The 13,685-nt window shown below is 39.0% G+C and overlaps 1 protein-coding gene across 1 annotated transcript; it reads left to right on the top strand.

The window, feature by feature from the left end:
* Positions 1-930: 930 nt before the first annotated feature.
* LOC106604976 (NK1 transcription factor-related protein 1) lies at positions 931-5,013 on the top strand. The gene is made up of 2 exons (XM_014200149.3): positions 931-1,628; positions 3,521-5,013. Exons 1-2 carry the CDS (start codon positions 1,190-1,192, stop codon positions 4,234-4,236), a joined length of 1,155 nt encoding a protein of 384 aa, XP_014055624.2. The 5' UTR covers positions 931-1,189; the 3' UTR covers positions 4,237-5,013.
* The last annotated feature ends 8,672 nt before the right edge of the window (positions 5,014-13,685 follow it).

Below are 13,685 nucleotides of genomic sequence, written 5' to 3'. Positions count from 1 at the left end.
CTTGTATGTGTCATCAGCCCCCAGACGAGTGAAATCCAATTTTGTGAGGCTTGGCACACCTCTTTTTCTTTTTTTTTCTCTTTATGATGTGCCATATTCTACTGTTTTAAGGAGTGCATAAAATGAGAGTAAGTAGAATTTTAAGGTCGAGATTAGAATAAACACGTCTTTAAATCAAAATAAAAAAATGTTGTCTATTATTTTTCTGGCATAATATTTACATCTCAGATTAGAAATCAATATTTCACTGAAAGGGGTATTACTGAGTTTATTCAATGCATAATTGTATTTTGGAAAGTGCCCTGTAATTTGCCTTAAAGATAACGAATCTCTCTCATCTGAACTTTATCAAGCGAATGCAATGAGTTTAGGCTAATGCTTGAATGGGTAGCTTATAAAAAATAACAATAAGCATAATAATAATAATAATAATAATAATAATAATAATAGCCTTCCCTTACAGATGTTATACTGAAAACCTTAATTGGCAATGGATCACTGAATACTGATAAAAAAGTTAGATCATGGCCTTATGATATTGTAAATACTTTATAAAACAGTAAGTATCACAACCACAAAGTGGTCGATATAGGCGAGGGAGAAAGGAAAAATAAGCCTATTTAGATCATTTCCAGTTCAGTGGAGTTGAAACTGAGCTGACTGCTGAGTATATCACGAACCGCATCATCCCTCACTCTCCGTGCGCCTCTGTTTCCTCTCACGCGAATACGGAGATAATAGGCTATTAGAGGCGTGGAAATAATTCGTAGCCAATTACAACCCACAGTTGAATATGAATGCATAAATAAGGCGTAGCTTGTGTCTAAGTTTTGACGACGAACGAAGGTGGGGGGGGGGGGGGGGGGGGGGTGCATGCATGACATAAACGTTGGCGGGTCCTGAGGGGATGGTTCAAACCCAAAAAAGGAGTTGAGCAAGGGAGACCAACATCCAACAGTGAACCATCACCTCCTACCAGACGTGTGTAACTTTGACCAGAGCAGTGCAGCCGTAAAGGGGTGGCAACGCAAGCTGTGCAGGAATACCGCACCAGACATTAGACTACTTTTCTCAAATTGTATGTGATATTATGTCATCGATTGAAAGATAAGCTTAAATTTACTGTCTTGGTGCTAAATCTCTGATAGTTCGGAAGAAGAGAACGTGCTCTTCCGCCTGAAGAGAAGTCATGAATAGGGAGAAGGTTCAGGTGGGAGATCTCTCAATCGCTTCTCTGCCGGCGTCTTGTGTGGCTGCCCAAACAGCGGTGATCGTCGTGGCTGCTCCAGAAAGCATGGACAATCACTGCGAGAAGCGGCTCTCTGCCAACGAACTGTCGGTGTTTTCCTGTCCCGGCGGTATAGACATACTGCAAGGGGACAGTCGAAACAACTCTCCGCGTCAAGAACCGGCTCCGATAGCAATTCCAATGGTTCACCGGACCACCGCGTTTTCTGTTTTGGACATTTTGGACCCAAATAAGTTCACGAGCAAAAAGCAAAATCCTAACCGGACCGGCAGCGAATTCGCCTTCGGGACAGAGAACCGTGTAGGTGACGACTCGAATCATGCTGTAGATCAGAAATCTTATGCAGAAGACTATGAATGTAAAAAATCTACAGCACTAAGTAAGTGTTTGTGTCTTTCTTGGTGACATTTGGTTTTCCAAAAGTGTTGTTGTTTATGATGTAGGCCTACTTGAATAGCTTACGTGTTTCTGAAAAATCTAATTTAGATTAGACATATAATGTACATTTTGTTATCTTAGATGTTATGCTTCAGGAAGACGCTCAATTACTTAGGTTATAGTAGCCTATTTGTTTTGATCATGACAAGACAGAGAACTGGATGAGTGTTTGTCTTATTAGGTTAGCCTATGTTTTGGGGTTAGAGGGTCCTGCAAGTTGTTTTAGATCAAGGAGTTCATGAAATTGTATTTTCCACATCTAACTTTTCATTCTATATTATGTAACTCTATTTCTGCTCAAATAGATTTTGATTCAGAAATAAATGTGATAATATCTGAGGTTAAATTAGGTTATATGATGTGGAATATTCTAGCCATGCACACATTCCCTTAGGCTACCCCAGAGAAAAAAATGCATGTAATCTCTCTTTTTTTTTTACCCTTCGATTACATTTCGTTTAAAGTGCTTTGCAGGATAATGGCGAAAATCGCCCCAGAGTGACATTCGGAACGTGGCTAGTTCGATATCCTATTATCGAATTGAGTAGCCTATCTCGTTCAGGCAGCTTGCCTGACTCTCCTTCAACATCTTAATTATAATGTCAAAATTCGGATAAGTACACGATTAAAACCGATTATTATTATTATTATTAGGGTAGATATTGATCCCAGAAAAGAGGCATGAGATTGATATTGTCTGCTGATATAAGATAAACACAAATATTGCCCCCACTGTCATTTTTTAAAACGAAAATAGAAGGAACAAACATTGATCTCACTTTATAGGATTTGCATTTCAAATATCAGTCAGAGAAGAGGACACTGCATTACTAGCCATATCGACCGGGTGATTTGTTATGGACTGCCTAAAATAGACAAACTAAGAAACCATAAAACATTTTTCTTAAGATTATAGGATAACATGAAGAGGGTTTAGCAAATTGCCAAAATTGTGTCAACAAACAATGCTGAAGATGTGCAGGCCTTAATGGAAAAAAGATTCTCCTGGATGTATAAGTATTGTTTAAATCATGCAAAAGTAAGTAGGCTAATGCAAATATTTGGTTGATATAAGAAATTATAATAATTTGTTTTGTTATACGATTGTGCGTGTGCGTAAAAGTGATGTGTGGTAGGCCTTTTCCTGAAAATAATTGAAAGACAATTTTGTTTATTTAACTTGCACCTGGGTATGGGGTATAATGGTCATATATTAAAACAAACCAAATTCATCTAAAAAGTTTGAGAAACAATAGGCCTATCCTTATTGAACAATTTAGGCCTAATATAATGTAGAATACATGGATTTTAAAAATAAATAATCATGTTAGAATATTTAGTATGCCTATACTCAATTAGAGTAAAGATTTTCCAAAATGATTAGGCCTCAAGTCTTTTTCTTAAAGGTGTCAAAGTAGACCATATTACAAGCATGTTTTCAATATTTCATTGATAGTCTACCATAAAATTGATAACATGAATTACGTTTGTGACTTTTACATTTTTACGCAAAGCATTATTTATGCATATAGGCTACTGTAATAAATCCTTACGCTACAGCATTAGACTACATAAATGCACAATGTGGAGATAAACTGTTGTTTTTATCTTCATAAATACAATTGTATGAAGGTGAGTTGATAGATAGAGGATAGAGGAAAAAGTTATCCATTACGCATTAGCTGGCATGATTCTTCATCACTATTTCCCTCATCAATATGTTAATTAGTATATGCTACTTGGTAAGTTATTGAATATTATCTGTCTAAATTACTTGGACTTTGTGATTCTTCATTTGAAAAGACTCAATTGCATGTCTTGTTTTCTTTACAGAGGAGGGGCTGATGTACAGATCTGACGAATGCGAGAATGATTTCAACAGAGACTCCCACTCTGACAGCGAGATGCAGGATGACTTGTTTAGTGAGGAGAGCAGCAGTGGCCTAACTGAAAATACCCAGGGGGAACTGGGCCACCATGAAGACGACGACAAGGAGAGCAAGAGCCCAAGAAGTCCTGACGGACAGCAAACGCAACAGTCAGGGTCGAATGGACAAAGTCATCAAGGAAAGCCGAAGCGAAAGCGCTCTGGCTCCGATTCAAAGTCGGGTAAGCCACGAAGGGCCCGGACAGCATTCACTTACGAACAACTTGTTGCACTGGAGAACAAATTCAAGTGCACCCGATACCTCTCCGTGTGTGAGAGGCTAAATTTGGCACTGTCACTTAGTTTGACTGAAACTCAAGTCAAAATCTGGTTCCAGAACCGACGGACCAAGTGGAAGAAGCAGAACCCTGGCGCAGACACCAGCGCCCCGACGGGCGGGGGGCCGAATGGCCAGAGCAATGGACTAGGGGGCCTGAGTCCGCTCAGCCCGTCTCCTCCCATGAGCGGCCATCTGTCAATGCACACGAGCTATGGTCACGGGCCAGGCGGGTTAGTCTGCACCACCCAATTACCCTTTCTGCCAAGTCATGCGGTACTGTCACCTTTCATGTTAGGATCTCAGACCTACGGAGCGCCTGCGTTTTACACTTCACACCTATAAAGACATGGACATACGTGTGGTTTTACGCCCAAACATTATGTTTTCAGAGGCGTCTTAAATTAACCGATATTATCAAACGAATTGACTCCAATGAGATATTAACTTAATAACCATATTACACGTATGGTTTAAGAGAACTAAAGACATGCCCTTACCTAAAGACTAAAATGCACTTGACGCAAGATGGGCAGAACGCTGATGAACATTTCATGTTGCTGTTTCGTCAAGGACATTTAATGCTCGAAGAAAACTTACCTTTAGCAAGGGAATCATATTTTTATTATGCTAATGTTCTATTTGACTTTTGTTTTTCATTTTGATAGAATGTGAATACTAGTGGTCAAAATGTATATAGGCCTACAAATGTTGACAAATATATGTCTAGCTTCAAATTTCGAATGCAGTTCATAAATATTAGAGAGTTGAAAAAATACATGTAGGCCTATCAATATCGTTCATTTACATCTGGAATGGCTTGAAATATTGTAATTACTGTGTAACTAAACTGTGAAAGTTAAATATGATTGTTTTCATATAAGTTGTTGCTACTCATTTATTTTATATAGTTACCTGAGAATATTTGGCTGTAATGAATGCTCACTTCATCTGGATTCGTCTTTGATAAGACAAAGTAAAATAATAATAAACTATAGGCTACCATTTACTAACGAATAAGCTACTTTAATATGAATATTCAATAGATTAAATCCTGTTTCTTATCAGTCGATTTTTTTTCTTCTTCCTTCTCCTCCAAATGAAAGGACATTTTGGAACTGAACACAGAGTCCCCCCCCCCCCCCCCCCCCCCCCCCATTTTAAGAAATGTTTAACTCTTATTTGACCAGTTATTTATGTTGGCCAAACGACGATATTATGTTGCATTTGTTTTCTAACAAAAAAGCTATAGCCTATATTTAATGTGTTTTTTTGTGCGGAAAAGGTATAGTAGATATCGAAAAATACAGTAGCCCAACCATAGGCCTATTACTGGATCCGTCATAGCGAACATCTATAGCCTAACTTTTATTAATTACATTTAATTACTTAATGGATAATGGATTTATTGATTTAGGTTTTATTGATACGAAATTTGACAGCGGCTATCTGAATCAATTTGATGAGGAAAAACACTCACTGGTAATTTAAACGGGATCCCTGTGTAAAAGAGGGATTTTGGCTTCATAACTATTGAGAGAAACGAATTTCATTGTGGGAGAACGTCATGCCAAATTAAGGATAGATACAGGTTACTAAATGCGCTTGTGCGTAAAACACCATTTAGGTTATAGAATATTTGAATGAGTTCATAATTAAAAGTCTAACAAAAACACATGTGGTGATTGAATTAGCAATTTCATTTTTCCCCATCTGGGATAAGGAGACGCATTTGAATAGGGCCACTTTAGAAGTGCAAAAAATCCAGTCAATAGTGCACGTTTTGCACTATCGATGCAAGTTGTAGGATAGGTATATACAATAATTAAAACTATAGTTTCGTCGAGTTTATAAGGACAAAAGTGACATGGATACAGCATTTATTTATATTCCTTTTGCACCTGATGACTATTTCGCTTCGGATCATAGTTTGTATCTATACAGTGATGAAATGGCACATGCCAGCCATTAGGGAACGTGCTCCTGGAACCATTCTAGAATTTCACATGTAGGTACGACTAAACACAAATGCATTATACGACGTAGCCTAGAATATAACCTCCACTTTGTAGATAGTCTAAACAACTTTCCAGATTTCGGGATTATTTAGAGCATGGGACATTTCTTGAAGACGCACAGACCCGACCAAGGCGATGCAGAAAATAGCCTATGGAGTGTGTATTTTTTGTTATCTGCCAGCTGTTTTTATCAAGTCTTGGGATCTTGGAGTATCTTGTTGGACAAAATGTGTGTTTTGAGGGGTTCATTATGTAAATATAAAATAATTTTCAACACGTTTTGCAGTGGAATCATTAAATTCCCCTCTGCATTGGAGAGCGCACTGCGCGACATTTGTTCTTGAAGGCTTCTTAGGGCCGATTCAATCAGGGACCAGTTTCCCAAAAGCATCTTAAGGATACATTCATCGTTAGGACCTTGGAGCATCATTAAATCTCGGAGCGGTTTCCCACAACCATCGTTATTATTAACGTTGCAATTTAAAAAAAAAAACACACACGTAATCTAACGCCTGCATCAGACAACTCATAGAACAGTTAAATGCGTCGTTATGTGCTTTTTGCCCTCCTGCACTCTTAGAAAAAAAAGGTTCTGCATAGAACCAAAAAGGGTTATTTTGCTTGACTCATATCTGGCACCCCTAAAGGTTCTATATAGAACGCTTTTGTAGGGTTCTTTGATCAGAACCCCAGGGGTTCTTCTTCACTGAACCAAAATTGGTTCCATATAGAACCCTACTAATTTCGGTTCTATATAGAACCTTAAGGGGTGCCATATATGAAACAAGCATATAACCCTTTTTGGTTCTATCTATTTTTCTAAGAGTGTGTGTCACTTAGGCTATATGCCGCTAAACATGGAATCACATGGTTTATCCGTCTCTCTGTTACCGCCGATAATTTCAGAACAAAGTTGACTACAAATAGCCTACAAAGTTGCCAATGTCTTTGCAACTGATACAAACAAGCAACGTATACAAATACGTGATGAATGCATTAAAATATAAACAGTAGGCTTATAGGCCTATTTCATATTGAAAAATATGTTCAATCAATTACGTTCAATTTTGCTTCTTGTAGGCTATTGTCTATATTTTGTCTCAATATATTTAATAATGTGTAACCTAATATGTGCGCTATGATCTGCCAAATCGGGGATTTACTGCATTTTTATTGGGTAAGCATTAGAATAAGCCTTCTCAATATTTGCAGCCATAGGTGGTAATATCTATGTAGGAGCAGATCCGTCTTCAGTATTGTGAAATAATTGCAATGTTAAGGAAATATCTGATCCAATAGCAGCGTTTTCTTTCTTTCTTTCTTTCTTTCTTTCTTTCTTTCTTTCTTTCTTTCTTTCTTTCTTTCTTTCTTTCTTTCTTTCTATAACTTTCAATCATATCAGTATACTGACACATGCTCCAACAATGTACTTAGCTACCTTTCTCTCCAGAAGTGGCTAAAGCGGACATTGCCATACCATTAACATAAATCCAAACAGTGGAATTTGAGAAGCACACCTTGATTAGGCGGATGAAAATCCTCATTGTTTTGTGAATGATATTTAATTTCAACCTCGTTATTTCTAATTGTTTCCAGACAATGATCACAAGATCAGCTGCTCACCAATTTGAAGATCCAACAAAGTACCTCCTCCAACACCGCCAAAACATCAACTATATGTAGGTGTCGGCTATTTTTTTATTTCACCTTTATTTAACCAGGTAAGCTAGTTGAGAACAAGTTCTCATTTACAACTGCGACCTGGCCAAGATAAAGCAAAGCAGTGCGACACAAACAACAACACAGATTTACATATGGAATAAACAAGCATACAGTCAATAACACAATAGAAAAAAAGAAAGTCTATATACAGTGTGGCCTGAGGAGCTAAGGAAATAAACAGGCCATAGTAGAGCGAAGTAATTACAGTTTATCAAATTAACACTGGAGTGATAGATGAACAGATGATGATGTGCAAGTAGAAATACTGGTGTGCAAAAGAGCAGAAAAGTAAATAAAAACAATACGGGGATGGGGTAGGTAGATTGGGTGGGCTATTTACAGATGGGGTATGTACAGCTGCAGCGATCGGTTAGCTGCTCATATAGCTGATGTTTAAAGTTAGTGAGGGAAATATAAGTCTCCAGCTTTAGCGATTTTTGCAATTCGTTCCTTAACGCTTGACAGTGAACTGAATGAAGGAAACTATTATGCCGGGAATGTTTAATGAGGTTTCAATATTAAAAGAACATGACATCTTATGTGCAAGCAAGCATGCAATTAGTTTAATGTGCTCCCAATGACCAGTAGGCAGTAGCCTACCCTGGTGCAACATTTACTTTTTCATAATATTTGCTCCCACGCGACCTGCCCAATTGGTGCCCAGGAACACAATGAACCAAAACACAGCTCAACAACAGCGCCTGAAGATTCCCCTCATTGCAATCAAGATGTACTAAGCCAACACAACAAGAACACTAACTAATGACAAACATATGTGGGGCGGCAGGTAGCCTAGTGGTTAGAGCGTTGGGCCACCAACCGAAAGGATGTTGATATCGAATCCCTGAGCTGACAAGGTATACATCTGTCGTTCTGCAACCGAACAAGGCAGTTGTTCCCCAGAAGGTCGTCATTGAAAATAAGAATTTGATCGTAACTGACTTGCCTAGTTAAATTTAATAAAACATATGGATAGGTATAATCTACACAATATCAGAGGAAATATGCCTTAAAAAAAGGGAATTAAAACAAGGGCAGCTATTGGCAACCTATATAGGTGTAGGCAACATTTGTAAAAGCTGCCGGTCATCCACAAGTGGTAACTTCCACATGGTTGTTTATGATAATTACAAAAGAGATATTGAAAAATAGAGTTGCAGTGTAAAGAGAGTTATGGCATTGAACATCACAACGACACATCAAGTGTAAATAGATGACAAAGACACATAAATCAATAAATAACATTATTTGACAAATTATTTTATAAAAACGAATCAAAACGGTTTGGATTTGTTTTACAAATCAGAAAGCATGCAATTCAACAATTGTGTATTACATGTACATTAAATGGCCGATAAGTCTTTGTGTGTGAATCTTGAAAAAGGTTCCTGAGTTATTTCCACCAGTACAGACAGTATCTGTAGATGAGTATGATATAACTGGCACAAAATCAACCGGTCTCCTTAACTTTCTGTTAATTCAGTGCATAGCTTAATTAAATTGGTTTGCAAACTTTGCATGTTTCAATTTGTCGATTTCTTAAATGACGTCTGTCACTCGCCTCATGGAGCTCCTGAAAAATAAAGTATGAAAGGTTTACAACTACAGATGTTTATTAATAGTTATGTTTCATAATAAAACACTGTTTCTCCAACAGTAAGTGTCTAGGTGGGTTTTGAATGAATCCTCTCAAATGCACTTGGGAATGTTACACTATACAGTACATGCACAAGTAAAGAGTTACGCATGGGATGATTAATCCAAGTGCAACAAGGTTACAGTATATATTTTAAATAATACATTTATCGCAACGTCAATACACTAACGACTAAGGCCATGTATCCATTGTGTTGGGGATGACTTGTACTCCCTGCACCTCAACTGAGCTACAGAGAAAGAACGGCCACTTGTTTCTGAGTGAGTAGTCCACTTACGGGGTTGAAAACCTTCCTCTCTAGTCTGGAAGGTAAAGTGATGGCACTCTTCTCGAGATCATTGAGGTTGGGGTATTTCTTCTTGCCCTTCCCCTTCCCTTTACCTTTCTTGCCCTTCCCATGTCCTCTCCAGTGGCAAGCTCTATGTCCCTCATCACGTCAGGGTCCCGTCAGTCTAAACAAACAAACAAATTAACCATAACTAGACTCATGGCTCTATTCAATCAGTATTACAGTAGTCTGCATTACTGCGTTATTGAAATGTAAAGGCAATGGCTCCAGCGATAGCGGAAGATTGCATTCACGGTAAAGGCTGCATATATCGTCCCAAATGGGAATTACCTTTACATTTCTAGCATGCAATCTATAACAACTATGATCCTTTGAACGCGTAATTTCGGATAGCCATGCTACCTTCGCCCTCATGTTGGTGGTAGCAAGCAGGCTACGTAGTACTAGCTGGTATCAACAGTCAATACCGTAGGGGTCGGAAACTACAGTGAGCTTCGATTGGCCAATAGCAACGCGACGTCACGGATTGCGCAACACATTTTCATCTTTTCCCAACTTTGGTCCCGCCCTGTTCACACTCCCTCGACAATATTTACAAAGCCCAACGGTCCACTCTCACTTCGCTTCCCGTCATTAAACATTTATGGGACTCAGTTGTTTCATCGCCCCGCCCCAACGCGCTAAATGGATTTCCGGTGTAAGCGTTCAGAGATACATGTTGAATGGAGCCCCTAAACTTGATCATGTGTAGTCTGCAGACATCCAATCACATACTGTAGACACAGAGACCTAAAGATGACATAAACATCAATTTACTCAAACACTTGGATGGACCAGAGGATGAGAATGTCAAAACATTCAAAGACAGGACACATTCACATACAGAGCAGCAGGTAGCTTAGTGGTTAGAGTGTGGGCCAGTAACTGAAAGATTGCTAGTTTCAATATCCTTTGAGCAAGGCACTTAACCCTAATTTGCTCCAGGGGTGTCCTATAGCTGACCCTGTAAAACAACACATTTCATTGCACCTATCCAGTGTATGTGGCAATGAAACATATGCAGCACCAGTCAAAAGTTTGGACACAGGGGTGGCAGGTAGCCTAGTGGTTAGAGCGTTGGACTAGTAACCGAAAGGTTGCAAGATCGAAATCCCCAATCTGACAAGGTAAAAATCTATTGTTCTGCCCCTGAACAAGACAGTTAACCCACTGTTCCTAAGCTGTCATTGGAAATAAGAATTTGTTCTTAACTGACCACCCTTTGCCTTGATGACAGCTTTGCACACTCTTGGTATTCTCTTAACCAGCTTCATGAGGTAGTCACCTGGAATGTTTTTCTAACAGTCTTGAAGGAGTTCCCACATATGCTGAGCACTTTTTGGCTGCTTTTCCTTCGCTTTGCGGTACAATTCATCCCAAACCATCTCAAATGGGTTGAGGTCAGGTGATTGTGGAGGCCAGGTCATCTGATGCAGCGCTCCATCACTCTCCTTCTTGGTCGAATAGCCCTGGAAGTGTGTTGGGTCATTGTCCCGCTGAAAAACAAATGATAGTCTCACTAAGCACAAACCAGATGGGATGGCGTATCGCTGCAGAATGCTGTGGTAGCCATGCTGGTTAACCTGTTAGGGCTAGGGGGCAGTATTGACACGGCCGGATAAAAAACGTACCCGATTTAATCTGGTTACTACTCCTGCCCAGTAACTAGAATATGCATATAATTATTGGCTTTGGATAGAAAACACCCTAAAGTTTCTAAAACTGTTTGAATGGTGTCTGTGAGTATAACAGAACTCATATAGCAGGCAAAAACCTGAGCAGATTCTGAACAGGGAGTGGCCTGTCTGACAAGTTGTTGTTCATCTTGGCTCTTTTTATTGAAGACTGAGGATCTTTGCTGTAACGTGACACTTCCTACGGCTCCCATAGCCTCTCAGAGCCCGGGAAAAAGCTGAATGATATCGAGGCAGCCTCTGGCTGAAACACATTATCGCGTTTGGATAGTGGCTGATCAGAGTACTCTGAGACTCAGGCGAGTGCACGAGTCGACCCCGTGCTTTATTTTCTTTCCTCTTTTTACCTAAACGCAGATTCCCGGTCGGAATATTATCGCTTTTTTACGAGAAAACTGGCATAAAAATTGATTTTAACCTCAAGCGTCCCACCTACTCAACAGCCAGTGTAATCCCGTGGCGCGTTATTCAAATTCCTAAAAAATGCTAAAACTTCAATTTTTCAAACATATGACAATTTTACACCATTTTAAAGACAAGACTCTCGTTAATCTAACCACACTGTCCGATTTCAAAAAGGCTTTACAACGAAAGCAAAACATTAGATTATGTCAGCAGAGTACCCAGCCAGAAATAATCAGACACCCATTTTTCAAGCTAGCATATAATGTCACATAAACCCAAACCACAGCTAAATGTAGCACTAACCTTTGATGATCTTCATCAGATGACAACCCTAGGACATTATGTTATACAATGCATGCATGTTTTGTTCAATCAAGTTCATATTTATATCAAAAACCAGCTTTTTACATTAGCATGTGACTAGCATGTGACTAGCATTCCCACCAAACACTGCCGGTGAATTTACTAAATTACTCACGATAAATGTTCACAAAAAGCATAACAATTATTTTAAGAATTATAGATACAGAACTCCTCTATGCACTCGATATGTCCAATTTTAAAATAGCTTTTCGGTGAAAGCACATTTTGCAATATTCTGAGTAGATAGCCCGGCATCACAGGGCTAGCTATTTAGACACCCAGCAAGTTTAGCACTCAGCAAAGTCAGATTTACTGTAAGAAAAATGTTATTACCTTTGCTGTCTTCGTCAGAATGCACTCCCAGGACTTCAACTTCAATAACAAATGTTGGTTTGGTTCAAAATAATCCATAGTTATATCAAAATAGCGGCGTTTTGTTTGTGCGTTCAAGACACTATCCGAAAGGGTAAATAAGAGTGACGAGCATGTCGCAATTCGTGACAAAAAAATTCTAAATATTCCATTACCGTACTTCGAAACATGTCAACCGCTGTTTAAAATCAATTTTTATGCAATTTTTCTCAGAAAAATGCGATAATATTCCGACCGGGAATCTGCGTTTAGGTAAACAGACGAAAGAAAATAAAGCATGGTGTCGACTCGGGCACGCGCCTAAGCCCATAGTACTCTGATCGACCACTTGCCAAACGCGATAAAGTGTTTCAGCCAGAGGCTGCCTCGATATCGTTCAGCTTTTTCCCGGGCTCTGAGAGCCTATGGGACCCGTAGGAAGTGTCACGTTATAGCAAAGATCCTCAGTCTTCAATAAAAAGAGCCAAGATGAAACACAACTTGTCAGACAGGCCACTAGCTGCATGGAATCTTCTCAGGTTTTGGCCTGCCATATGAGTTCTGTTATACTCACAGACACCATTCAAACAGTTTTAGAAACTTTAGGGTGTTTTCTATCCAAAGCCAATAATTATATGCATATTCTAGTTACTGGACAGGAGTAGTAACCAGTTTAAATCAGGTACGTTTTTTATCCGGCTGTGAAAATACTGCCCCCTGTCCCCAACAGGTTAAACAGCGGTTGACATGCTTCGAAGTACGGTAATGGAATATTTAGAATTTTTTTGTCACGAAATGCGCTATGCTCGTCACCCTTATTTACCCTTTCGGATAGTGTCTTGAACGCACGAACAAAACGCCGCTATTTGGATATAACAATGGATTATTTGGGAGCAAACCAACATTTGTTATTGAAGTAGAAGTCCTGGGAGTGCATTCTGACGAAGAACAGCAAAGGTAATAACATTTTTCTTATAGTAAATCTGACTTTGGTGAGTGCTAAACTTGCTGGGTGTCTAAATAGCTAGCCCTGTGATGCCGGGTTATCTACTGAGAATATTGCAAAATGTGCTTTCACCTAAAAGCTATTTTAAAATTGTACATATCGAGTGCATAGAGGAGTTCTGTATCTATAATTCTTAAAATAATTGTTATGTTTTTTGTGAACGTTTATCGTGAGTAATTTAGTAAATTCACCGGCAGTGTTCGGTGGGAATGCTAGTCACATGCTAGTCATATGCTAATGTAAAAAGCAG

The sequence above is a fragment of the Salmo salar genome, chromosome 05 (genome assembly GCF_965601325.2).
Source record: "Salmo salar chromosome 05, fSalSal1, whole genome shotgun sequence".
NCBI classification, from domain to species: domain Eukaryota; kingdom Metazoa; phylum Chordata; class Actinopteri; order Salmoniformes; family Salmonidae; genus Salmo; species Salmo salar.
Note: the sequence above shows the minus strand (reverse complement) of the source record. Positions and strands in the feature narration are given on the sequence as shown.